Source organism: Peromyscus eremicus, chromosome 8a (assembly GCF_949786415.1).
Source record: "Peromyscus eremicus chromosome 8a, PerEre_H2_v1, whole genome shotgun sequence".
In the NCBI taxonomy this organism is placed as follows: Eukaryota; Metazoa; Chordata; class Mammalia; order Rodentia; family Cricetidae; genus Peromyscus; species Peromyscus eremicus.
In genome coordinates, this window is record NC_081423.1 from 55,631,284 (window position 1) to 55,659,244 (window position 27,961).

Below are 27,961 nucleotides of genomic sequence, written 5' to 3' on the forward strand. Positions count from 1 at the left end.
TCCCAGACACATACCCAGGTTATGCTCTATGGTTTGCAGCCAAGAGAGAGAACATTCTGAAACACAAAAGGGCAGAGGTCACAGGAAGCACCGACGCAGAATCCTCTCTAGATGCAAAGTCATTTCTGCCCCCACACTTTCTATGAAGCCCCTCAAAACTTCAGCAGGACAGAGTCACTCAGTTTCCCACCCTTAAGCCCTGGGTTTACTGAAAGGAGGTCTGAGTGTGACTTTCTGCCATGTATATGAAACTATTTTCCAAGTGTATGTGGAAGTTTTGGGCTAGTGCAATAAGACAAGAAAAAGAAATGGAAAATATAGATTGAAAAACAAGAAACAAACCCGAGTCTATTCTGAGATCACATGATCATCTACACAGAAGGCAAAAACTCCACAGAAAGAGAAACTACTAGAACTAGTGCTTGAGTATAGCGTGACAGCAGGAACCGAGATTAATATGCAAGAATTCACTGCATTCCTACACACTAGTAACTAAACAGCTGGAATTTGATTTATACCTAAACATTTTTGTGATATGGTAAATACAATTGTCTTCTCATTTTCAAATATATGTAGAGATTTTTGTGACTCCAAAACACAACCAGTGGGGCTAGAGAGATGCATCAGAAGTTAAAAACACACGCAGCTCTTGCAAAGGGCCCAGCTTCCATTCCTGCATCAGGAGGCTCTGGACTGCCTGTACTCCAGCTCAGGAGCATCTGACTCTTTTGTCCTACAAAGGCCCTGCACTCCTGAGCACTGACTCACACCCAGACACACACACACATACATACATACACACACACACACACACACACACACACACACGAAAATAAAAATAAATCTGAAAAAAAAAAGAATTTAAAAATAGTGGCCAGGCAGTGGTGGCACACACCTTTAATCCCACCACTTGGGAAGCAGAGGCAGGCAGATCTCTGAGTCCGAGGCCAGCCTGGTCTACAGAGCTAGTTCCAGAACAGCCAGGGCTACACAGAGAAACCCTGTCTCAAACAACAACAACAACAACAACAAATCATTTAAAATTTGTCCCAGACTTACATTAACTTCATTAATACAGTTTTCTCAAGACACAGGTGTCAGTTATTAAAATTATCATATAGCCTATATGAATACATACTGTATATCGATATACAAACATCCCTTACTATCCGAGTCTATTTCATTCCTAAGAAGTAAGAGCTTGCTTGCGGGGTAAGAAAAGTGTTGTCATCCTTGTCTATTCAACTGCTGCACTTGGGACAGTGAACAGTGAGCACTTATGTAGTGATGTCTCTATTTGGAGAGTTGCTAGGGTTTCTCTGGTTCCTGAGTTTGAATAACCAGAGTTGAGTGACAGGCCTCTGCACATGGAGATGCTCACATACATACCATATGCACAAGTGCAAAGGCATGGGCATTCCTGCCAACCTCCTGCTTCTGGCATGTGCCACAGCCTGAGAAAAAGAGAAAAGGCCTCATCATCCTCACAGTGGCCCCCAGTACTGGCCATATCATCTGAGGTCACTGCAACATTCCGAGGGTCCCCAGAGGGCACTGGGGCAGGAGCAGGGAGACCCTGTCAGGGGGAGCAAGTTCTCCCAGCTGGAACAGAGCAATGAAGAGGCTGGTGGGCGTCAAAGGAAGCTGCCATCCATCCCACAGGCTCTGCAAGGAGTGCTGGGGACACTGTGGTGAATAAAAGGGACAGGGTGGGATTTCTGCCACGCTCACATCCTAAGAGGCTGCCGAGAGGCCCCCTGGATCACCTAAAGAACAAAAATCACCCCGTGGGAGAAAGTGCTACAAACTTAGACCTGTCCCTTTCCACCTCTTCCTTCCGCAAGTGTTTCTAACAGCATCATCACTGCCTGGAAAAGACAGGCACATGCATGGGTCTGTTACCCAGCCTGGCTCATGGGAAGCACTTGCTGACACATGCCAGTTTTGCATATGAGCCAACCTGGCAGCTCCCTTTTTCTGCAGCTCACAGCAGCTCTCTTCTCTGTCGATAACTTCACCTTCCACTGTGTTCAAATTTTATCTTGGAGTTGATTTTCAATTGTGCATTTTGACTTATTCACAATTACCCTCCTTGTTTTTTTTCTTCCTTCCTTTCTTTTTTCTGTTTTGTTTTGTTTTTTTTGTTTTTCGAGACAGGGTTTCTCTGTGTAGCCTGGGCTGTCCTGGAACTCACTCTGTAGACCAGGCTGGCCTCGAACTCACAGATCCGCCTGCTTCTGCCTCCCAAGTGCTGTGATTAAAGGCATGCGCCACCACTGCCCGGCACCTTCCTTGCTTTCAAACTACATGCCTGCATTCTTTTTAATGTGTACTGTAGGTCTGTTTAAAGAAGACACCAGGCCTTCTCTCCCATTGGGTAGAGTCTACCCAAAACCACTTCTGTAAAGGTAACTGGGGACCCCAGCTATATATACTGTGCTGGCTGGTTTCATGTGTCAATTTGACACAAGCTGGAGTCATCAGAGAGGAAGGAGCCTCAGTTGAGGAAATGCCTCCATGAGATCCAGCTCTGAGGCATTTTCTCAATTAGTGACTAATGGGGGAAGGTCTAGCCCATGGTGGGTGATGCCATCCCTGGGCTCATAGTCCTAGGTTCTATAAGAAAGCAGGCTGAAGAAGCCAGGGGAAACAAGCCAGTAAGCAGCAACCCTCCATGGCCTCCGCATCAGCTCCTGTTCCAGGTTCCTGCCCTGTTCCTATCTTGACTTCCTTTGGTGCTGAACATGGAAGTGTAAGCTGAATTAACCCTTTCCTCCCCAACTTGCTTTTGGGTCATGGTGTTTCATCAAAATAGAAATCTTAATGAAGATATATACCTAATATAAAAAAGAACGTGGAGCCAGGTATGATGGCAAAACTTTAATCCCAGTACTCAGTAGGCAGAGGCAGACAGATCTCTGTCAGTTCTGGGCCAGCTGGGTGTACATAGTGAGTTCCAGGCCAGCCAGAGCTACATAGTGAGATTCTATCTTTTTTAAAAAAAAATTTTTTAAATAAAATGAAAAATAAAAATAAACCTATAAGAATGGTCATGTTAAGAAGTAGCTGTCAAGGTCAGCAAGATGGCTCAGCCGGTAAGGGTGATTGCCATCCAAGCCTGCAGACCTGCATTTGATCCTGGACCTCACACAGTAGAAGAGAATCAACTCCCTGAAAGTTGTGGCAAATGTATGCCTACACACATACATGTGCATGTGTACACACACACACACACACACACACACACACACAAATAAATAAATGTAAAAAATACATATTCAGAAGAAGCAACTGACTCCTGGTTGGGAGAGGACAGTCTGTGGACAGCCCTCCGATACGTTGGCAGACAGACCCTCTGTACGCTGATTTTAGCCAATGGCAAAGATCATATTTCAAAGGAGGAAAAGAGCGCAGGAGGCTGTCTGAGGGGGAGACTGCTTGGAAAAGATATCAGGCAAGCTGGGAACTGAATGATGAGAAAGACCGGACACACAAAGCAAGTGTGTGTGTGTGTGTGTGTGTGTGTGTGTGTGTGTGTGTGTTCCTTGAGGGATGTGCGCTCTCAACCCTCCACTCTGCCTTCCTAGGACTGTTCCTACATTACAGGCAATCAGTTGCCAGGCATGGGTAAAAGTTCTGCACAGAGCTTGGGGCGTGGGCTTTTGAGTGACACGACCTTGCCTTCACTCACTTCTTTATAATTCAAAGCAAATTAACCTTCTCGGAGCCTCAGTTTTTCTCATCTCTCAAATGGGCATCATGAGCCTTCCTTCATTGTTACAAGATTTTGATTTGAGATCAGCCACCAGAGTTTCCAGCCCACTGCCTGGAGGAAGACTTTGTCATCCATAGACCCGAGACTCAAGGCAGGGAACGAATACCCAAGAGACTTCTGGCTGCTGCCAGGGGACTCCTTCAGGCTCAGCATGTCTCTACCTGAGGAAAATTACCTAAAACCTGAAATCAGCATCAAGGAGAAGAGACGACCTAAGCCCCGCCTACAGAGAAACTACTGCTACTCCACAGTCCCAAGCTGGGCCTGCAGGAGGGGGCTGTTAGAGCCATCCTCAATCTGCCTCCAGACCCACCAGCCCCCCTACCTCCAGCCCAGTGTGGTCTTTAAGAACTTGTGACAGGCCTGAGTTTCTTCTACATGAGTCAAGCCAGACCACCAGCTCAGATCACTGGCTCCATCTCAGGCCCCACATCTATAATAGACAGAAATGCAGGCACAGCCAGAAAGGAGCCTTCTGCTCTGTCCTAAAGGACCTCAGGTCAGCCTTGGCTGAAGGCAGAGTGCCCTCTTTAAGGAGACACTGCCCTGTGCGTAGGAGCCCTGGCTAAAGGAGAAGCCACCCCACAGGAAGGATACAGGAGTATAGGCCAATGCTTCCTGGGCCAAACCTTAGGCCAGATGGTGCCTGGAGGGAGGAGGGGCACGGAGAGGAACTGGAACCATCCTGGCCCTTTGGAGTGCTGGCCCAAGGCACAGCCCTGCTCTGCCTTGCATAGAGCAGAGGGTAAGGAGCTTGATCCTTGAGCCAGATTCCATACAAGTGCTCTCGGTCCAGGCAGGGTCACACAGGGGTGGACCACACCCCAAGAAGAGACCTAGTGCCCTTTCTTGGGGAGGAGACCCAAGCTGAGCCTCAAAGGAAGAAATGAGCAGGGCAGACAGAGGCAGAATAGGGCCCGGGAAAGGCATGACCACAGTGACGGCCATTTCCAGGCAAAGAGGACATAGAACTCCCCACCTCCCAGTTAGTAACTCAGTATGTCAGAATCAGGGAAGGACCACGGACATTTGCTGGGTGCCATGACTCTGGGATATCCAAATAACATGCATGACTCCTAGATCCCAAGATGAAGCAAGTGCCTCTGAGCACAGCCTGGGTTGCACAGCCCAGGGCCTGTCTATACTTATACCTGCCTGCCTGTCAGTGACTGTTGCCGCACGGCATCTGAAACTGTCCTGGTGGCACAGATATACTGCAGAGAAGGTGACAGGGAGGTGAGGTTACAACCCTTAGCAGACATCCCTACCCACCACCATCATGCTCACACAGACAAGTGGGATCTATAAGCCGGTGCTGCAGTTGAAGTCCTGGCCATTAGTGAGGCTGAAATGTGTGCTGGTCTGGGAACACACACACACACACACACACACACACACACACACACACACACACTTAGAAACACATCACTGGTCCTCATGACAGTGGGACCTCAAAGTCAGGAGGCAGCCTGTGGAGTATGGTACTTTATGGATGGAGCCTGAGGGAGGATCTACAGACAGACAGGTGACTGACCCCCTCTTTCCCACTGCTTCTGCGGTCATCTCCTCCTCCTCATCATCATCCTCATCCTTCTCCTCCTCCTCTTCTTTCTCTGATACCTTCCTCCTCCCTTCAAGGAGCCTGCCCACTTCCATTGGCCTTGTTCCCAGCTTAGATATTTACCAATTACTTTGTGCCTCAGTTTCTCCTCTGTAAAACAGGGATAATGGTCATACTTACATCACAAGTAATGAAGAGGTTAAATGAGTGAATATTTGAGAAAGGCTCAGCATAGTACCCAGTCTCCATTGCTGCCATAACAGGGCGTGTTAAGGGGCTGCCAAGATGACTCCGTGGGTAAAGGCACTTACTGTGAAAGCCTGATGACCCTTGTTTGATCCCCAGAACCTACGTAGTAGAATGAGAGAATCAGTTCCTGCAAATCGACCTCTGATCTCCACACATGTCTGTCACACACACACACACACACACACACACACACACACACACACACACACGCTAAATAAAGTGGGGAAAAAATCAGTAAAGGAACGTGTGAAACGGAATAAGAAGCCACGAATATCCAAGGGCTTTTCTTTGCTTATTTCTTAAGCGGAAATTTCTAAGAGCGGGCCGCTCTCCTGGGGCCCCTGGAATGGGAGCTGCCCCTCTCCTCTCCTCCCACCATCTGGCCCTCGCCACACTAGCCATCGGGAACTTTCCATGCTTCTCCCTCTTCCTCCAAGCCCTTTAGTGGGGCCTCCATTCTCCACCCCATTCCTGCTAGGAGAAGGGGAGGCACTTCCCTGCTCCCAGGCTGGACTGGTGCCTGATTCCTCATCAGTGTCCCATCACAGACAGTCACTGTCTGCTTCTCTGCCATCCTGCCCCTCTGGACCATGGGCTTCCCCAGAGGAGACACCTGGCAGGAACCCTTTCCAGGCCCATAGTCTCTCCCTGCACAGGGCTGTGTGATAAAAGTTCTCTTGGAGCTCAGCATGGAACAGCACAGGAAGGACCTCAGGAAGGTTGCTCTCTGGAGAGCATACCCCAAGCTGTGCCCTCAGGCCCCCTTTGTAGGTCAGGGTGAGAATGGGGACCAGATAGTCCAGGGACAACCGATTCATGCTTGGCCTTCAAGGGGCTGTGCGGCCACCCAGGGAGGGATGAGAGGCCAGGAGAAGCTGCTTCCAGAAAAAGGCATTATTGAAGGAAACCAGCGCTGGTCGGGGGTTGGTTGCTATAGAAACAGTCCTAACTATCTCCTAAAATGCTAGATGTGCCACTGATGAGCTGTGTGCTGATCTCTTTCAGGGGACTGTCAGGAACCCCAAAGGGGCTGTCTGCTATGGTACCCAGCTTCAGGAGCCAGCATCCTGAAGGATCCTGAAGGAGAGATCAGCTTTCAGGACAACCAAGTAGATCCAGTCCATGGGAGCACACCTAAGGGCTGGGGATAAGCCTTCAAGATGCATAATCATCCCAACAACAACTGGAGTCCTTAAACCAACAATGGCCTAAACCTTGACCTCAACCATATCCTAAACCTTAGATTCAGCCATTAACACAGACTAGAAACTAGAACCTGAGTCTGACCACATGACAAGTGACAAGACCAGGCACAGGAGGAACCCAGCCATGGCCGTACATGGCACCCAGTCTAGATCCAGGGCCACATCAAATAATTTGCAGGCATATCCAACCTGTAGCCTAAAGCCCACATGTGACTAGGGAGCACTATGATTGTGGTCTAACACAAAACTGTAAATTTATTTAACATATTAGGAGATTTTTATTTTGTAACTCCATTGCATAGATCTCAAGAATTAACTTTGTAGGTGACAACATCACACCACAATATCATAAGGTTGTTTATGCCTAAAGAATGTTTTTGCAGGCCAGGCATGGTGGCACATGCCTTTAATCCCAGCACGTAGGAGGCAGAGGCAGGCAGATCTCTATTTGTTCAAGGCCAGCTTGGTCTACAAAGCAAGTTCCAGGCTAGCCAGGGCCACACAGAGAAACCCTGTCTCGAAAAACCAAGAAAAGAAAAGAATGTTTTTGCAGCACACTGTAGACACTATACTGCATTTTATACACTGCAGGAGTTTCTATGACCTGTTGCCTTCCCAGGTGCAGGGATGTCCCTGCAAGGAGGAGTTCAGGGGGAGGGGGAGGGTGGGTACAGTGCAGGGACTATAACCTCGGTCTCCATGCCTGGCCCAGTTGGCCAAACCAGTTGCTTTGGGAAAGATGTGCTTTTGAAGACCTGCTGGTATCTTATAAATATGCCATTTAAATACCCCTTAATTACCTTATTTAGGAGATAATGAGTGATTAATAGCTTTGGCTATCTATTGTACTTTCATTTGCTCTGCCAATTCGACTCCCAACAGTTCTGAATTCTCTGGAACAGTTTCCCCAAGGCCCAGATGTCACCCCTATGTCCCTCCAGGCTCTTGTTTCATAAGGCAGAAGTTGTCTCCTCTAACACATAGGAAACTCTCCATAGCACCTGCCACTGTTTCACATGTGGGAGAACATGGGGCAACCTGGAGTGTTGGGACAGAGGATGGCATTCTCCTTAACCACCCCAGAACCCCTCTGTAGGGACCAGAGAATAAGGATTTGACATCTGTGTATCCAGCCAGTGGATAAAGAGACTCCTCGGGGAATGCTGCACGTTCTTGCAGGAACCACCACCTCAGGGAGATGGCCAGCTTTGGGTAAGGGCATCAAAGGCTGCCATCAGGAGGAAGCAAACCGCAAGAAAGAAGAGCTCCCTGCCACACCCCATCAACGGCCAGTGTAACCCCATATGGACATCCCATTCCACCTGCAACCTCCAGACTGTAAGGATGGGCTTCAAGGTGATCTCTGCCCTCAGGCCCCTCCATTTGGTGCCAAATCACAGTGCCAGCAATTGCCAGTGAGCCAGCGAAGCCCCGGAGGCGGGCCGGATAATTCTGTCTTCACTGCCCCAGATTATACTACGCAAGAAGGAAACAAAACACAGCCAAGGATAAACACATTCCCCACACCAGGCCCTAATAGGAGGCTCAAAATAGCTATGCTGCCAGGGGTGACTCCAGAATTGCTGAGCTCAGACCAGGCTCATAAAGGGAAGCCACAGCAGAGCTGAAGGGAGTTCTGATCCAGAAGGATGGCACTTGGGACCAATCTGGAACAATCCAGAAAAGGTCATATGTGTTGACCAAGGTATGCATGAAGACAGGCTCCCAGGACATGCTCAGAGCCTTCCAGCTGCCAGCCCACCTTGAGCTCATGGTCACAAAGTCTGTAGACCTAAGTCTGTCCCTGAGGAGGGCAGGAGGGCAGTGACGTGCTCTGCAAATACCCAAAGCCGAACAAACACAGCGTCAGCAACAGCCGGCTCAGAAGAGGCCTCTCCATCCACCAGAACTCGGCGCCCCTCCCAGACGGAGCCCAGTGTGCTTCTATTTCTGCTCTCAACCCTTGTTTGGCATCCCTAGCCAACAGACGGGCCACTTCTCCTGCCTCCAGAATAATGGGTCATGGGGAGGTGGCACACCTCCTCACTGGCCTCGCCTGCCCCAACACACCTAGCGACAGCCTGACACGGGGAGCCCCCCCCCATCAGCCTCCTACACCCAGATGCATGGGCCAACCTCTCACCCCCAGGTGCCTCCAGTGCACCCCATACTGTGACCCACTCCAGCCACAGACAGCCCCACCATGCCACCAAACACGTCTGGTCAGCCTCAAACTGAAAGCTGATTGTTCCACTGGCTCAAAGCCTAGACCCATCTGGGGTATGCTGGAGGAAGCAGGTCAGCTGACTAGGTCCCCCTGCAGGGACCCAGCTCTTACCTAGAGCCAAGACAAGCAGGAAGACCCTGTCACCCTACCCACATTCATAACCCAGTTGGGGGCTGTGGCCACACAGCTGTGCAGGCCTCCGCAGGCACACGTGGGACCTTGGAGGTGGCATTTACCTCCGGAGTGACTCACTAAGGCTCCCATTCCTTGGGAAAGGGGGTGCAATTTAGCATTTTCTTTCTCTTTAGAAAACAAGAATTTTAAAAGAGAGCGAGTAGAGAGATTTGAGGGAGTGGGTGGGGAGCTCGGATCTCATTTGATTTCCAAACTTATTTGCTATGCATTCTCTCCTACCCCTCCCACTCCCAAACCTCTCCTTAGGGGGGCTCTGGCCACCCTCTTCCATGAGACTCGGTGACAAGCTGAAGTCAGAGACACCCCCCCCCCAGAGGGCTTAGGCTGTGAATATCCTTGACTCCCCAGGGATGCTCAACCCTCAACTCCCCCAGATCCCATCCACATGAGGTGAGGCCCTTTCCTAGAGCAGTGAAGACAGATAGACCCTAGGGAGAGGGTGGGTAGAAAAGAAAGCACAGATAGAGCTGCATAGAACTTCCAGCCCCTCCCGAACCCACGCTCTTCTTCCTCATTCCTTTCTACAGATGCAAAAGCTGAGTCTCAGAGAGGGCTGTTCAAGGTCAACCCATGCCAGGTTAGACAATATAATGTTGGATGCAAGAATGGAAGAGTCCTGCCTGCTAGTCTCAGTCTGCCTCCAAGTCCATGGGTGAGTCTAGAACCAGATGCTCAACCTTCCTGAGGTCCACTTTCCCCATCTACAAAATCGGAACAACATTATGATTGTATGTGTGCCCATTCCCTCATTCGTACCCCTCCTAACCCCCTGCCCCATCTCTGCAAAAAGGTGCTATCTGGCCATCAGAAGGGAAATAATGTGGTAGGCTTCCATAAAAAGGAGCCAGATGCAAACCCCTGGTTCTTTCTTCCTTTCTGCAAGCCAGGCATCTCAGAGTATCCCTGGGAAGTGGCTGGTTCTTTCTTAGAAACCTCCAGTTCTCAGAGCCTTGGTTCCTGGAGTTCATATCCCCACCCTTGGTTCAGAGGAGGACCCTTTGCCTCTCACTCTGCCTCCCATCATAAATTTTTAAATCAGATTTATTCATCTTATTTTATGTGTGTTTGGTGTGTGTGTGTGTGTGTGTGTGTGTGTGTGTGTGTGTGTGTGCATGTGTACCATGTGTGTGGTGCTTGGTGCCTACAGAGGAGGTCAGAAGAGGGCATCAGATCCCCTGGAACTGGAGTTATAGATGGTGGTGAATCCTCATATGGATGCTGGGAATTGAACTTGGGTCCTTTTCAAGAGCAACAAGTGCCCTTAACCACTGAGCCATCTCTTTACACACACACACACACCTGATGAATTTTTAACAGGCAGACTAAAAGTCTCCAGACTTCTTCTGGCTAGGAACTACCACAGTTTACTGTGATGTACCCTACCCACCAGCTGCAGACACAGCCCCAGAGAGCAAGAGAGAGATCATCTAGCTGTCTTTAGTATGCTATATGCTATACCCCAACACAGACCAAGGCACAGGGGCCTCCAATGGGAGTGAGGAGCTCCAGACCCAGGGTCACATGCTAAAAGCAGAGCTTCTGTTTGGGCTGTACCATCTTGGCTCATATAATAACACCACACCATGATTAAGGGGTTGTGAAGGGTCTCAAACTACGGCCTGTGTGTCAGCCGTGGTGACGAGTGATTTTACCGAGATGACAATTTCACACAAGAACCTAAGCGCTAACCTGACTGCAGCCAGCCCAGGAAGGCTTCCTGGAGGCAGAGTTTGAGGAAGTCCTGGAATCTGACATTGCAAAGAGGGACTCTAGTCCCCTTGCAGAAGTGATGGCCTTGCCAAGATACACTGGTGCCCTGTGTATCGTGGTGCCCTGGGCCTGGGAGTTTCCCCCACGTGCCTCAGTTCTCCTGCCCTCTTCCCAGAGTGCAAGACCGGCCCTGGTCCCTTCCAGAGGTGAGAATACATACCCACCTCCTAGAGCACTCATGTCTGCTATTACCTTTTCTTGTAGCCTTGAACACACATGTAGGCCTCTGCGTCTCCTTAATCAGGGCTTTGAACCTGAGTATATGCAAGCATCCCCCGACCCCCATGTATCAGACTGGTATTTTAGTGCCATTGCTTGTTGCCCCCCCCCCCTAGCCAGCTCCTTTTCCTAAGGCCAACACCTGGAAGTGGCACAAACTGGTTCGTCCAGCCTGGAATGTCTGCCCAGCCCTGTGGCATGGGCTCTGGGCTCTCCAAACATTGCTGCCCTTCTCCTAGAGCTTCACAAACTCCATTGGCCACCTGCTGTGTTTCTGTCGAGCCTAGGAACCCAGGTCTCCCATTTGCACTAGCCTGGGGACAGACTCACCCTGCTGGCCCACTAGGATAAAGAGAGGTGGGGACAGCAAGGTTCACAGGAAGGGAGGGGCAGGACTGCTCCCAGAAGGCAGAGCAAGCCCTTCCCAACAGAGGCAGCTCCCGTGCTGGCAGCCCTCAAGCCTCCAGAGCCCTCACAGTGTGCCAGAGGGATTTGTCCAAACACACAAGGCTTACCACCTCGCTGCTGCCCCCCCCCCCCCGTGCTCTCTGGAGTTCCTTCCTAACTCTGCAGCAAGTCTCTAGGAACCCAGCACCCCAGCCAGCTGGGTTTCTCTGTAGCAGCTCCTGTACACTTGCTCTTTCCCCCTTTATCCAGCCTCCCAATCTTTGCTCAAGCTTCTGCAGAAAGCCTGGCCCTTGCCACCATCCTGTCCAAACTCTGCTAGCCTCGAGGAGCCAGCTAGAGAATCCAGCCTTCGCTGCTCCAACCTGCTGCCTCCCCTGACCCACGGGTGGCTCTGTACAGAGAACCGTCATTTCCTTTGCAGACTCCCAGTCCTCTCCTCCTCCCTATCACCAGTTTTCATCCCATTTTCTTTTGTCCATGGAGCAAGACCAAGGAGTGTTCTTCCTTCCCAAGTATTGGGGATGGCCAACTATGATGATTCCTAGGTGGCTGAGGTTGCCCCAGAGGTTGGAAACTGGTAATAATCAAGTTGGATCCACTCTCTGCAAATTAATCTCATCCTTTCTGGGATCTGCTTACATTTTCTCTTGTACCTGGGTTCTCCTAGCTACACGAAAGTCCTTGAACTGTTTTCCTTCCACTCCTGGCACAGCTGGCACAGCTGGCACAGCCATGGCTGGCTGCTCAGGCTGTACACCGTACAACTCTAGCACTGCCTGCCAGTTACCGTGATGTGATGACCTGGAGTCAGGTACCACAGCAGCCCCAGGACCTAAATCCCATCTCTTCCCTCAGCAACTGGGCTCTTGGCCAGTTTTCTGAGGAAACCCCACACAAACCAGGAAGCAGACCCTTTCCTCATGGGCAAGATTCCCACACCCTCTACACAAGACCTATAAGCCTCCCTTTATTCTAGTCTCACCTCTCAGATCCTTCTGCCTTGTGGGTGGTCATAAGCTGCCACCCGTCTTGGGCATCCCTTCCTTGGATCTCAGTTTCCTCAGCTCTGAACGGAAGGACTGGGCGTCCTCTACTCTAAAGCTTACCTACTATAGTTCAACATAAATGTGGTTGGTGAGAGAGACCAGACTTCCCTCTACACCGTGCCTTTTGAAGTCACTGGGTTTAGGCAGCTAAAGAAGAGAAGGGATGTTAGCAAGCTGCCAAAGTTGCCTGGAAGAGCGGAGACGGGACAAGTAGTCAGATCTTGCCAGAGGTCATCTGCAGAGCTCCTTGGGGTGGCAGCTGAGTAAGGGATAGAGGCACCAGAGTCACAGAGGAGGGAAGTCTGGCTTGCCCTGAGGGAAAGGACTGGGTGTGAAATCACCAAGTTGGAGAGCAGCTCCAGGCAGCAGTGCTCGGTGGGAGGCCAGGCAACTTCTTCACCTTTTACCGGGTACTCATCCCCATGGACCTCAGCCAGGGACCAAAGGACCCACAAGCCACTGCAAAGGGCCTGGGGCTGCCCCTCCCCCAGGATGTGGGGGTGTGGGGGGTGGAAATATTCCTTAGCATTCAAACAACTTGGTCTTGCATCCATGCTTTGCCCAGACCCTCTCAGGCACCTCGAGTGAGCTGTTTGCCTCTGAAGGTTTTAAAAAGGGGAGTGCCGCCCGACCTCTCAGGATCATGGGGCAGTAAAGGGCTTTAGCACATTACTTGGTGCACAGTCCAAGAAGGGATTGCTTTAACTGCCATTGCTACTGTGGTGCCCTGACAAAAGACCTGGAACCAGGCGTCCAGACCTGTGCACACACATGAGCACATGCAAAGGGGCCAGCAGACAGGAGCACATGCCCTCCCTTTGTGAAGAGCAGGGGTAGGGAGGGACCAAGGCAGGAGAGAGAAGGGAGCAGAGAGCCTTTTCCAGCCTCCTGGTGTCATCTCACTGTGCCTCCCTCAGGAGGGCAGGGGAGGGAAGTGGGAAAGGGGGTGTCTAGATGCATTTGGTTCTTGCTGTCTCACACAACCAGCCTCTCCCTGATGAGATTCCTCTGTAATAACAGGGAGTATAGTCTCAGGCACCTGATTCACAAGGCCAGCGCAAGTCCAAGGATTGGGACCGGTCCCCGGGTCACAGACAGCTCAGTGGCACTCACGTCTAGAGTGTAGACAGATGGCCATGTTCATTCCGTCTTTACCATGCCTTATGGGTGGAGAAGTGGCGTTCACACCAGCCCCACCGGGATGGCATGGCACCTGCCAACGTCACAGGCTGGGTGTGAGTTCATGGCAGATTCTCACACGCCAGCTCCCAAGCTAAGGACTGCTGAAACCAGCCTTGCCTGTGTGGCCAGCCCTGTGAACACAGGTTTTCCTCAACTTGGCCTCCCAGGGTGCGGTGGGGGCCCAGGGTGCAGATTGGGAAATAGGGGGCTGAATCCGGTCCCCTCCAGGTCCCAGCCAACTCAGGGCCTGGCACCAGAGCAGATGCTGGTGAATGAACGCCTGGCTGGATGAATGAAGGAATGACTAACACCCACTCCCTGAGATCCTTGGGCTATAGCACTGAGCTTGCGGAAGAGCAGAGCCCGTGGGACCCCAGCAGAGGCCCCGCCTGCCTAACCAGGCACCTAGGCTCTGCCTCCAGGTCGGGTGGGGGGCGGGGCGGCTCCCCAGCCGTGGAGTATTCCTCCTGTGGCCCGACCAGGAATCCAGGTCTCCGGACCCAGCTGGCAACAGGGAAGGGGGGCTGTCGCATTCAGGATACAGAGTGACAGGACAAGGGGGCGCGTCCTGGTTTGCGTGGCGGGGCGTGGGATGGATCGGCGGCCACGGGACATCCCCTTTAGGTCCCGGTGCTGGGGTCTACTCCCGGGCCTCCCGGAGGGCAGCAACAGCTCCCAACTGCTGGACTGGATAGGAGAGCCGCAGACCTGATCCTCTGCTGCTGGCTGAGCAGGATGCCGTGTCCCGCGAGGTGACCCGGGGCGCGGGAAGGACGCGGGGAGCACGGAACCCCATAAGCAAGCCCGGGGGTCCCGCCCGGTCGCCGAGGTCCCTATGCCTCCGCCCACCTGGAGAGGGGCTCACCTGGGCCGCAGGATCCCTCCCGCCACCCGCCAAGCACCCCGCTCCGCGCTCACCTGCGCCGCCCGCCTTGGCCATGTCCCGGGCGGCAGGCTCCGCTGCGCTGCCGGCGCTGCTCGCTCCCGGCCGGGCCCCGGCACCTCCGGCCGGAGCGGACTCTCCGCGCGCGCCGCGCCCCGCGCCCCCGCCCCGCTTGCTCGGCCGCCGCCACCGCAGCCGCCGCCGCCTCGCCGCTCCCTCCCGCTCCCTTAAAGGCGCCGAGCGGCGGCCGCGCCGCCCCCCCTCCGCGCCGCCGGGGAGGGACTGACGACGGAAGGCGCCCGACACCGCCCCCGCGGGCCCGCACCCCCTCCCAAGCCGCGCGGCCACCGCAGCGCGGGGGAGGCGCAGCCCACGATCCGGGGCCACTGAGACCCTGACCCGAGATGAGCCGCCAGTGTAGACAGACTCGGGTTCACAGCTCCAAGACTCTGAAAGCTGGGCACAGATGGAAACATGGTCTGCGAGGCTGGGGCGCAGTGACCCTGAGACACTGACACTCCTACGGCAGAAACACCCTTGGGAGAGAGAGAAATTCAAGGAAATCGGAGCTGGCTAGAGCCAGTGAGAGGGACAGGGCGAGAGCAACAAAGACCAAAACCCAAGAGACCGAAAAACCTAGAACGAAGTCTTGCAGAGATGAGAGACAGTGGGGACTTCTCCATCAGCTCCCGACTCCAGGGGTGCAGGGTGCTTGGACCATCTCTAGCCTCAGGAGAAAGGGCTTTTGTTCTTTAACACTAAAGGGCCCGTTAAACCTGCGAACCCCACCTGCCGTCCAGGCTGAGCAGGGTTTATGGGGGGCCTGGCAGTCAGCAGTATTCCTTAACACTTTCCTCATGGAAGTGCAGACATTCTAGTTAACAGGCCTCCTGAGACATTTAAATTGTGGTTTCTGCCCAGTGCAGTCAGAGGATCCACAGGAGATGGCCAGTCATTTTAGATGGTGTCTAGAAGTAGGGTCCGGGAGAAAATAGTCCTCTCTCTAGCTGAGTTCTAGGCCACCTCTGTGAGCCCAGAGGATGTCGCCTGGCTCCCTGCTGCTGGATAGGGTGAGGGATAGGCTCTGCAGAGGACTCTTGGACCTCTCCTGAACCCTGCTTTTCACCCACAGTCTGCAGCCAAGCACCCACTCTATGCACCAGATAGTTCCACCCGTGAGCCAGCCAGGCCTTTACTGTAGTGTCATATCTGCCCCATGGAAACAGAGCACACGAGGGGCCTCTGTGGACGTTTTAGCCTATCATGCACACACCCACTCCTGTTAATCAGTCCTACTCCTCTTGATTCTGTCCAAAGGCAGTGGGCTCAGAGCCTCAGGCAAGAGCCCTTCTAAAACTTTTGCACAGATGTAGCAGCAAAAATGTTCTTCACCTGAACAGAAGTCTGAATCCTGCACCGCCTACTCATGGGTCTCCCTCTGCCTTCTGATGCCCCACCCACCAAACTAGAGTTTCCTAGGATCCTCTCTGCCACCATGCTTTGACAAAGATTGTCCTAGTTTTATGAAAGTCTCACCTCTCAAGAAACCCTGTAGTCCCAAGGACTCCAGACTCAGACAGCAACACAGACTCCCATAGACATGGAAGTTCAGAAGCCCCAAAGTCATAATTCAAAGCTGTTCACCAGCTCACACCATTGGCTACTAGCAGAGAGGGTGTGGATACCCCCAACCCACCCCTAACCCTGGAGTGCTCCTCCATACTGGAACTGCAGGGGAGGTTACTGACCGAGCAGTCTGTATGTGGCTTTCTGTATGAACTTTTGTTAAGTCCTGATGTATCCTCTGAGGGGTAGTGTGTCATCCCCTGTTTACGCAGAGGAAACAGGCTAAGAAAACTCACTGCACGTGGTCTTACAGAATTCCATTTCAGGCCCGTACTCTATCTCTCTGGGTCTCCTTGTCCTCACACTCCCCTGCGGCTGTGGGAGTTTCAGAGGCCTAGCAGCTTGTACAATGTCTCAATTTGGCCACTTGGTCTATGGACACATGAGTGGTGACCGTGGATACCACTGACTACAGATGATGAAATAAACCAGTCACAAAAGGGACACAGCTGGACTTAAGCACCACCCCCAGGCCTTGGCGCATTCGTGCATGAGCACATGCCCGCATACATGTACATGAGTACATGTGTATATGAATACCTGTGTGCACATTCACAGACGCACAGACCCAGGAAAACACATCTGCTTACAGGTGGTACTCCATAGGAGCCCCTCAGACCCTCTTTTCTCTGAGTCTGGCCATCCCAAACCCTAAACTAATGACCTTGAGGGCAGGGGGCATGGCTCATACTGGTGAGGTGCCAAGCAGATGGGCACTTGCAAAGTCACCTCACAGGATACCCTCCCCATTCCGTTCCTCGTCCGGAATGACAATGAACCAGATTAGCCAGGTGAGAAAGCAGACTTCCCTGCAACCCCAGACAGCCAGAAGCTTCCCTGAGGGGTGGGTGTGGAGCCCAGCAGGCCCAGCTTGCACAGCCTGGCCTCTCAAGCAGTTTCTATTCTACACACAGACCTGGAGTGGCAGCCAAGGCAGTTTCTCAGCCCTGCCTTCAGACAGAGCAAACACATCGGGACTCAAGGCCGTTAGATTAACTGGTGGGAGTTAACTTCCTGCATCAGAAGAATTGTCCTTAATTGAAGAAAAGAATAACTAGCAATTTGCAGCAGCTGACCTCGCTGCCTGGTGGAGGGAGGAGCCTGAGCCAGTGGTGTCTCCCAGGCCTCCAGCTCCTAGTGGGAGGGTGCCTGGGCCGGGGCTTCCTTCTCTGAGTTCTCATTGTTTCTGCCATCATGGTGGCCAGCCACTCTCCAGCCCCAAAATATTAAAATCTGGAGAACTGGGGAAAGGGAACAGGGCCCAGCCCACATTCAGGCATAGATGTGGTCCAATGGCACAGTTCCAGGCAGGCGGGCAGGAGAAGCTGGTGTCAAGATGATTCCTCAACTAGCCGGATCCCAGGCCTGAAGATCAGTCCTGGAGACATGGCATTCAAGCCTTTGGAATGATAAGCAAGAACTGGGAGCCAGTGTGACTACAAGGAGAGTCAGGCTGGGCCCAGCTCATTTTTCTGTCTGGACTTGGCTGTAAAGGCTGGTAGAATTGGGCATCACCACACCATCTGGGCTAGGGCACAGCTTCTGCTCCACTCACCGATGGCAACTCCGTGAACAGCACAGTGAGCCATGGGCAGGATGATGACCTGATCACATGATCTGCCTCTGTCACTCTGGGATGGACTCCAGTGGAGGGTGGCCTTGGGGCCCATCATGCCTGTTAGCAAAAGTGTACCCGACCAAGAGGCAGAGAGCCATCCGGCAGGTGCATGTCGACTCACAGTGGTCTTCGCAGCTGGGGCTATGAGCCACAGCCAAGAGGATGAGATAAGCATGGACAAACAAGCATATCTAGGCTGGTACCCTTTCTCCAAGTCTCTCCCATGCTCCCGACTTGTGTTCCCACTTCCAGGTTTCCACGGCCCCATTTCTCCGTCCCACCCCCACCCCCTAACCCCCACCCCACAGTCCCCACCCCACCCCGTGACCTTGCCACTAGCACATCATTATCCTTGGTCCACTGGCAGCCCCCTTCCCTCCAGAGGGGTCTTCGGGTTGGCCATTCTGCCTAGAGTTCAGGACACAGCGTCCTGTCCTTGTGTCTTTCTTTCTCCTTCCTGGCCGCTAGGACTCATTTACTGTGCGTGTCCATCGACTTCATCCCAGGAAGGGCAGAACCATGCCTGTCCCAGTTTCCATCATGAGGGCCGTCTCCCGAGTTATGTGGTCATCCATGGCCTTACCCTCAAGGCAGATGCTATAAGGAAGGCCTGTGGTACCCAGGGGCTCCTGAGGAAACAGGAAGATTCCCCTAATGTCAACCCCGAGATCCCGGGGTGTGAGGATTGCAGACAAGACAGGCCCCTACCTCAAAGACCAGGCCGAAAGCACTGTCTTATCAGTGGGTTTCTTCATGCTGCTCTCACTAGAGTGAGCTGTGGACACTAGAAGCCCATGCAGCTTGTTCCTCAGCGTGTTCAAAGGATGCTGGCAACAACCTGCTGAGTCTGTTGAACTGGCCAAATGTGGGTATCATCCTGAGAGTTGAAGGACAGCTGAAAGGAAGGAAGAAGGGAAGAAGGGAGGAAGAAAGGGAAAAGGAAGGAAGGAAGACCCCATTGAGCTGAACTTCGTCAGGTTTGTGTGTGTGTGTGTGTGTGTGTGTGTGTGTGTGTGTGTGTGTGTGTACATTTGTTTGTGGGGCTGGAGAGATGGTTCAGCAGTTAAAAGCACTCGCTGCTCTTCCAGAGGACCCAGGTTAGGTTCCCAGCACCCATACAGTGGCTCACAAACTATAATTCCAATTCCAGGGAATCTGATGTCCTCTTCTGATCTTTGTGAGCACCACACATGCACATGGCACATGTACATACCTGCAGGCAAAACACTTATACACATGGCATCAAATAAATAAATGTAAAAATCTTAATTTTTTTTCTATTATTCCGGCATATGCCACATACACCACGGTGAGCATGTGGAGGCACTTTTCGCCTTCTACCTTTATGTGGGGTCCAAGGATCAAACTCAGGTCATCTGGCTTACACAGCCAGCATCCAGTAACAGGTGAACCATCTCCACCTGCCGCTTCTTCAGAAACTGTGATCTGTTCCACCTTTGTGGACTTCCATAGAGTGAGTGGTGCTGGTAGGTAAGATTTTGGAGAGGCGGTCTCAAGAGGTGATGGGTTAGTTTTTCAAGAAAAGCAGGTGTTGGGGGAGGCAGAGGGAGATGCAGCAGTCCTAAGCTGAAGGATGGTAGGGAGAGAACTTACTTCATACTGTCCAGCTGGCTCTGCCAGGACCCCTCTTCCCTGCCCATGGAAATGACACCCACAGTTTTACCCCCCCCCCTTGTGTTCTTCTGCAGGTGGCCCTGTGTTTTTGCATTTAAGGTCCAGACCGTCCTGTTATTTTCAAATTATTACCCTGGTGTTGGGTAAAAAAAATCCCAAACTCACAGCAGCATTGGCTTACTACCCTGCACTCCTGGGAAGTGCCTGGCAGCACAGGGTGATGGAACGAGCACTTCCAGGTGCTCTGAGATCACAGTTCTCCCTGTCCTGCCCCATCTCTCTCTCTCTCTCTCTCTCTCTCTCTCTCTCTCTCTCTCTCTCTCTCTCACACACACACACACACACACACACACACACACACCATTTATTTACTATGAATTCTAGAATGCTGAAACTCCACAAACACAGTTGTAGATGATAAGGTACTGAAGAAATAATACATAACTGGAGGGGGGGTGATTACTAATACAGCACTATCAGCCAGGGCAGAAGTCACTATCAGATTATGTAAATAGATAGTGTAACAGATGGGGCTTTATCAGCATATATATATATATATATATATATATATATATATATATATATATATATTATGCTATCTACACATACCATGGCTCCCGTCCACCTGCCTCAGGTAAGGCTTGCCTCTCTCTGGCTCTGCTGCTCTGGAATCCTTCATTGTTTCTAGCTCTGACTAGTCTTGTCAAAGACAGGGGCACAGAGTGGAGGTCTCCAGGAGATCCTGGAGGCCCAAAGAACTGCTAAGTCATTTTGTTTTTACCCAAGATGAGCATGGTTGAGAAGAACAGGGTCTACTGTGTTTTCTGGCAGCCTGGCATCTCTCACCACTGGTCTTTTGCCACTAAATCCCCTCCTCCCTCTAAGGAGCCTCTCTGAAATGGGCATGTTCTCCAGTCTGACTTCAAAAGCCTCCCCCATAGATATGCATGCCATCAAGTGTTAAGACAGTACATAGACAGTGGGGCGTGGTGGCACATGCCTTTAATTCAAGCTCTGGAAGAGTCAGAGACAGGCAGATCTCCATGAGTTCCAGGCCAACCAGAGACATACAATGAGAGCTCGTCTCAAAAAAAAAAAAAAAAAAAAAAAAGACATTTCATAAGGATATCACATTGGATAGTGTCTTCCTTTTTCTTTTCCTTAATGTTGTTAGTACATTTTTATTTAGTGTGTGTGAGCATTTACATGCTCGGATGCCACATCCAAAGTGATCAGGAGGCAAATTTCCAGAGTGGGTTCTCTCTTTCCACCATGGAGGTCGACAGGCTTGCCAGCAAATTCCTTTAGTCACTGAGCTATCTTGCTGGCCTTCTTTTTAATATTATTTTTAAGGTTGTCTTTTTTTTGACATTTATATAATGTTTTGAGACGTGTATACATTGTTCAGTGATTAAATCAGGATAATCACACATCCATCACCTTAAACACGTATCACTTCTTTGTAGTGAGAATCCTTAACATCTTCCCTTGTAGCTAATTTGAAACATGCCAACACTGTTCATAGTCACCATGCTGGGCAGTAGAATGCCAGCCCCATGGACATTTGATTTGTCTTATTCCTTTTGTCAGCTGCATACAATTTTTTGTTTGTTTGTTTGTTTGTTTGTTTTCAAGACAGGGTTTCTCTGTGTAGTTTTGGTGCCTGTCCTGGAGCTCGCTCTGTAGACCAGGCTGGCCTTGAACTCACAGAGATCCGCCTGGCTCTGCCTCCCAAGTACTGGGATTAAAGGCATGCGCCACCACTGCCTGGCACAATTTTGTTGCATGATGTACTTCCTTTTATTTCTCTAATTTTCTCCAAAAAACCTTTGAGGATTCTACACAGTAGCGTAATAAGGACAGCAATCTAAGGGCCATTCACACTGGATGGATAAGGGAACTGAAGCACAGAAAGATCAGGGATCACCTCGATCTCATATGTGATACTGTAATAAATGCCGACTGCACTTGGCCTGTTCCCATGTGAAAGAACTCAGACATGCATGGTTTATTTCCACAAGCAACTGGGGCATTTGGTCTCCATTTGGTTGTAAGACAAAAAGACCCAGAGCCCAGGACCCCACTGCCCTTTACCCGGAGCCAGAGTTTCCTGTAGAGCTAGCTATGGCTGCAGCCTCATTGAGCCCCAGGATAGAAATGTCTTCGTTCTCTATGTTGGATACATGGTACCCACTACAAATCTTTACGAGAAGAGGGAGAAACATGGAGGGTCTGAACAGCAGTCATAATGGAAAGATATTCTCTACAACAGAAATGGAGACAGCTGGCAGAGCGCTTGCCTAGCATGTGTAAAGGCCCAGGATGTAAGCCAGAGGTAGGGGCAGGAGGATCAGAAGTTCAAGGTCATCCCCCACTATGCATTAAGTTCAAGGCCACCCTGAGATAAATGAGACCCTGACTCAGAAAAAAAATAAAGCAAAACCCAAACATGAATCTCAGGGCTGGGTGTGGGTATGTGGCAGAGTCCTGGCCCAGTGTGCATAAGATAGAGAAGAGAGAGAGCACCTTAAAGCTTGTCAGGGAAGAAATCCCTTCACCTAGAGGGAGACTCCTGGTTCCCTAACACTGCCAGCTGGGAAGCCCTTGCTGTAACAACACAGTTTTCTGTAACAAAAACAGTAGAGTAGCAGGTGTCTGTGGGTGAGGAGGTCATGTTTTAGGAGTGTTCTGTTATCTGACTCAACTTTTACATCAAGAGAATGAGATGGGCATTCTGACCATGCTCATTTAGAGCTAAGACCACCAAGGCTCAGAGAGGTTCCACATCTTTCTTGAGACTCCACAGCTTGTGATAAGTGACAGGGCAAGAAGGCAAACTTGAAGTTTCCGGTGTCCACGCTCACTTTCTAACCACAGAAGGGGAGAAGACAGGAGGACCAGTGAGATGGCTCAGCAGGTAAACACACTCGAAGCACAATTCCTCAAGCCCGAGTTCAAGCCTCAGAATCTGAAGAGGAAGTCACCCTCTGATCTCCACACCTGTGCCACACACAGACACACAGACAGACAGACAGATGGACACACACACACACACACACACACACACACACACACACACTGCAGGAAACTGAGAAACTGGAGCTCTGCCACCAGCTCCCCCGCGGCCTCAGCTGTAGCCCACTGTATCGTACGCCTCCTTGTCTCTGCTTGCTACAAGCCCTCTGGTCCCACGGGTTTCTCAGAGCTTTGGCAGCTCAGATACGATCCTGTGGTTTTCCGAATCCCCAAGGGAGGAGCTCTGGCAGGTAGAGGCGCCGAGTCAGCAGGATTCTCTGGAGCACAGATGTGACTGCCTTTGTCTGGGCAGAGGCCTCCCAGGGCTATCAATGTAACTGCCAAGCTGGTCTCCCAGGCAGATCTCCTGGGCTGCAGGGCTATCTATTCATATTGCAATTTGAATGCTTCTGGTCAGAATGACTAAAAGGCTGCATTTTTACAAGGGTTTTGAAAGTGAATTGACTCCACTTATTAAAGATATACTAGATTACATGCCGAGGCAAAGGACACCCCAGGGACTCCCGGTATCACGGAGATGGAAACAGCCCTTTCCCAGCCGCTTGGCAAGCCTCGGTGGGGGACATTTCACCAAGCAGGTGCCAATTAAATTGCAGGCTGAAGGATTGCAGTCCATCAAGGAAATATCTTGGCACAGAAAGGCTGCTGGAGAATAGAAATGTGGTTCTAGAAATCCCTCCTGGTTATTTTATATAAATCTGTTTCCAAGGGCAGAAAGCAAAGGCTAAAAAGGAAAGTGTTCGTCGGCCCTTTTCCTTTCAGTCATAGAATTTACAAGGGACGCGGAGAGGGGAGGGACCGTGTGCTGAAGGACAGGCTGGGAGCACCTGGTGAGGGAATCCCCTGTAGGCAGGGCCTCCTCGACACTAAGGAGGGAGCTGACTAGTCAGAAGGATAACCTGATGCTGTCCACCGTATCCCACCCCAGCCCGGTGTGCCCAGTACCATGATGTATGGTTGACGGAGCTGAGATCCAGGTAATAAGGTGGCCTTAAAACAAGACCAAACAAACCCGGTGCTGGGGAGACAGCTCTGCCAGGAAAGTGCTTTGTTGTGTGAGCATGAGGATCCAAGTTCCGGTCCTCAGCGTCCTCTAGGGCACAGCAGCACTGAGCAGGCAGAGATTCCAGGTTCGCTGGGGCTGGCAACTAGTAGAGCTGAGTTGGTGAGTTCTGGGTTCAGCGAAAGACGTCATCTCAAACAATAAGGCTCAGCAGGAAAACATGAGGACTGGACTCGATTCCCAGCACTCATGTTGGCTGTGTTGGACTGCCTGTAACCCCAGCATTTGAGAAGCAGAAACAGGGGAACCCCTGAACAAGCTGGCCAGCTAGACGAGCTGAATTGGAGAGCTCTATGTTCAATTAAGAGGTCTTGCCTCCATATATAAGGTTGAGCATGGTTGAGGAAGATACCAAAAGTTAGCCTTGGTACTCCACATGCACAAGCACATGAACTTCCCGTTTGCCCCCACATATGTAAATATATGTGCATACAACACACACACACACACACACACCCCACAGTGGAGGAGCAACTGTCTGTCTGTCTCCTCTCCCTCCTTCCTTTCTTCCCTCTCTATGCCCAAAAGAAAGTTTCTTTTCCAGCCCCTGCTGCCAGGGAATGGCTCATGTATACTATTCAGGCTGCATGGCTTGCAGGAGTCATAGGAAGTCCAAATGTGCTCCCATTGTAAGGAATAGACTCAGGCCCCAGGAGTCCAAAGGGAGTTTATAAGCAATCTGCCAGGGTCTCTCTCGAGAGTAAAAGGAAACCCCAAGGAATGGCTTAGAAAGTAGACAGGAACTGAGGCAGCTTGAGAGAGCCGGGAGCTACAAGAATAGCACCCATCTTTTCTTTGAACAAAGGTCTTGGCCAGTCAGCACCTCTCCCCCACTGTAATAATACACCAGACCTAAAATGATCTGAAAGCCAATGGCTCAGAAAGGAACATCATTTTTTCATTGCTCATTCAGGCCAGGCCTGGTTAGCCAATGCTAGACTGGATGAGTACATCCCAGGTTGGGGACCCGGAAATCCAGGAGCTATAATATGGAAGGAGTAGTACAGCCATGACCAATAAAAGTGTGATGGGAACTAACACCATGAATTCCAAACAAGACACTCGGGGTAGGTTCATCTCGTAGACCCAACAACCCCTCAAAGCCCTGCCAAGGTTAAAGGTTATAGAAAGCTTCAGGAAACACAGCGGGCCCCCCCCATCCCCACCCCCACCCCTTCACACACACACACACACACACACACACACACACACACACACACACACCCCTTGTAGTGGGCATGTGAGCTGAGCCAGGTACTCTGAACCTGCAGTAGGCACTCAGCAGCGCACCTGGCAGGAAGGGATCTAGTGTACCTCCACAGGAAACGGCAGCCACAGGGTCCTGGCCTCCAGATGTCCAGCACCCTAGCCAAGCCAGCAAAAGGGCTGTGGGTGTCACGTTGGGGCTACTGTAAGCTGTGAAGTTTTCAATATCAGGACATTGAAATAGTTCCTCTTTGGGAAATAGGAACATCTAGGATTTTCAGAGGCAAGCGTCTGAAACACATCTTAACCATAAGCACTAGGCCAAGATCCTGTGGACCTCAACCAGGAAGTGGATTTCTCGCCCTCCCCCTTCACCCCGTGAGTGAAAGCATTATAAATTCCTGGGGTGGGGGGTATGAATTGGTTTTTGTTTCATGCATAGAGAATAAGCAATAGCTAACCAGTCAGAGGAAACGCTGGTGAGGTGGAACCAGCCACAAGCTGAGAAGACTGGAGGTCTTCTCTCTGTCTCTGTCTCTGTCTCTGTCTCTGTCTCTCTCTCTCTCTCTCTCACACACACACACACACACACACACACACACACACACACACACATACACACTGCTTTCTGTGATTTCCTGGGAGTCCTGCTCCACTCTGGGCTTTTGTTCTCATCTGCAGACAAGAGGGTAATAACGCCTCCTACCCCCCACTTCTGGGTAGGATACTGGAAAAGGCTTGGTGCAAAGGACATGCATAAATAACTTCAGCGTGCTGAAGGTGTGGAGCCAGGACTTGGAATCATTGCTTCTGGGTGCATAACCTGAGACCTGGCCTGCCTGGACCTGGGGATCCCAGGCCCTAAAACTGGACAAGAGATCTTATGTGTACATGTATTTGTGCAGACAAGGCCATACATCCATCCATGCGTGTGTGTGTGTGTGTGTGTGTGTGTGTGTGTGTGTGTGTGTGTGTGTATAAAGGAACACATGTGTATTTATGTTACACATATATTCACGCATGTGCTTGTGTATATGTGTGGTTGTTTGTTTGTTTATTTTTTGGTTTTTCAAGACAGGGTTTCTCTGTGTAGTTTTGGTGCTTGTCCTGGATCTCACTCTGTAGACAATGCTGTCCTTGAACTCACAGAGATCCGCCTGGCTCTGCCTCCTGAGTGCTGGGATTGAAGGTGTGAGCCACCGCCGCTTGCTGATGTGGTTATTTTTATGTGACTATTTGAATGTGTATTTACCTGTGATTTTCCCTAGGGATCCAGGGCTTTGACCAGATTTTTGTCTGTTCCTCAGTGCTACCATTCAACTTAGGACCTTGCATGTGCTAGACAATGGCTCTACCCCTGAGCTCTACCTCATCCCTGTTTCACCTCTGAGACGAGGTCTCCCAAAGCTGTTCAGACTAGCCATGGACTCGGTGTCGCCTGAGCTTGCTCACACTTGTACTCCTAATGCCTTAGCCTCCCACAGAGCTGGATTATAGGTGTGCCCCAGCATGCCAGGCGTGATCAGGTTTGAAAGGGATCTTGACATTTCCGATTAGCAATAACTCCTGCTTTGATCCCTTTCTTCAGATGGAAACAGTCCCTGGAGTCCATGTGGGAGAATCCGGGGCTTGCTCCTGACTAGGAGCTGTGAACAGCTACCAGTTAGTTAAAAGCTTTGGGGAGCTCTCTGGTCAGCATCCTGTCCCTCAGGCTCAGGTGGCCTGTCACACATACAGATCATAAGACAATGCAGCAGCAGCAGCAGCAGCCTCCCAGCCGTAACAGGCCCCAGCTCTGAATGGAAGGAGGACCAGACACATTGACAGAGAAAGAACAGGTCCCAAAGCCCCGGCCTGGACATGAAGACCTGACTATCCAGGTGACCCTGCGCTTAGCACACATGCCTGGAATTTCCGAAAGCAAATGCTGGCCAGAGAGCCACCTAAATGGGTGACAAAGGCTGGGAGGGCTGGGAAGAGACTGGGCAGGTCTCATAATTGCCAGGACTCCTCCATCACACAGAGCAGACAAGCCAGAGAGCTGACAGAATACGCCCGCAGGGCCTTGCCGTGCGGCTTACCTGCCCCTGACATGGCCACTCAGTCCTCAGCATCAGCCCCTCTGTGGCACTCTTAGCACAGTTCCCATTGTTCTCAATCCATTTTCTCATTCGCCATAAAAGCCAGGCGCCTACAGACTCTTTCCACATTTATTGTGAGGCTGGAGCGTATGCCGGTTTGGGTTTCAGAAGGATTGATTAACACAGATGGAGCACTTGGCAAGGGCCCGGGGGCTCCCAGTAGACTCCCCCATTTAGACCTGGAATAAAGATTAGAGAGCTGGAGGGCAATCTAGGGCAAACCTCGCTTTCAAGGGAAGAGAGGGACACGGGTGGAGGGAGCTGCCCATTCCAGTTCAAGGGCATCTTCTTGAAGCTGGATGAAATTCCTTGCCAGAAGGAAAAAAAAAAAATGAATAAGGCTGAGGCCACTGCTGCCGCCTACTCTCCAGCCAGCCTCCCGAGTCCAGGAAGCTCTCCTGTTCACCTGCACTGAGATGTTGTGGAGAGGCCTCAGCTGAAGCCCTCCAGCACCCATGCCGTCCGAACCATGCAGTACATCCACACCTGTGTCTACCTTCCTCGGGACATTAGAGCCTCGTCTGTGCAGTCCCCTCTGCTGGCGGGCCCTTCCCCTCTCTCTCGATGAGCGCAGTCTGAACTATCTACTGTTCAAGGTCTAATTCAAACCAACTGCCGTCCTCATTCAGCAGAAATGAATCCCTCCTTTTCTTCCTTTTCCTTCAGCTCCGTTTTCATCCTGCCTGCTTTGGTGTTTCTATATACACAGTGAACTTTAACATTAGCACAAATTGTGATTTGTTGCTACCTCATCTAGAGACAATGGTGTGTTTGTTTTGCTTGTGTGTTGGGAACTGAACCTTGGGTCTTCCTGTGCCAAGTGCCTGCGCTACAACCTCCCCCAGGGAGCTAGCTCGCTTCATTCACATTTCCTGGCTGTGTTTGCTTGGCTGCCATCGACCCCTCCTGTCCGCGT

General features: G+C 51.3%; 1 protein-coding gene across 5 annotated transcripts in view; it reads right to left on the minus strand.

Annotated features, from left to right (window-relative positions):
- The window catches only part of Pitpnm3 (PITPNM family member 3), a 106,495-nt gene that overhangs the window by 76,823 nt on the left and 1,711 nt on the right, over positions 1-27,961 (minus strand). The window contains exons 2-3 of one of the 5 annotated variants that reach the window (XM_059271109.1): positions 5,517-5,684; positions 15-56 (exon numbers count right to left, since the gene is read on the minus strand). The exons of 2 other annotated variants lie outside the window; for them this stretch is intronic. Coding sequence is in view for 2 of the 3 variants with exons in the window: in XM_059271107.1 (XP_059127090.1) it covers positions 15-56; positions 5,648-5,684 (79 nt within the window). In the remaining variant the exon portion in view is untranslated. Of the gene's footprint in view, positions 1-14; positions 57-5,516; positions 5,685-14,755; positions 14,859-27,961 lie in introns of those variants that run through there. 2 more of the 5 variants (XM_059271107.1, XM_059271108.1) reach the window with 2 other exon arrangements.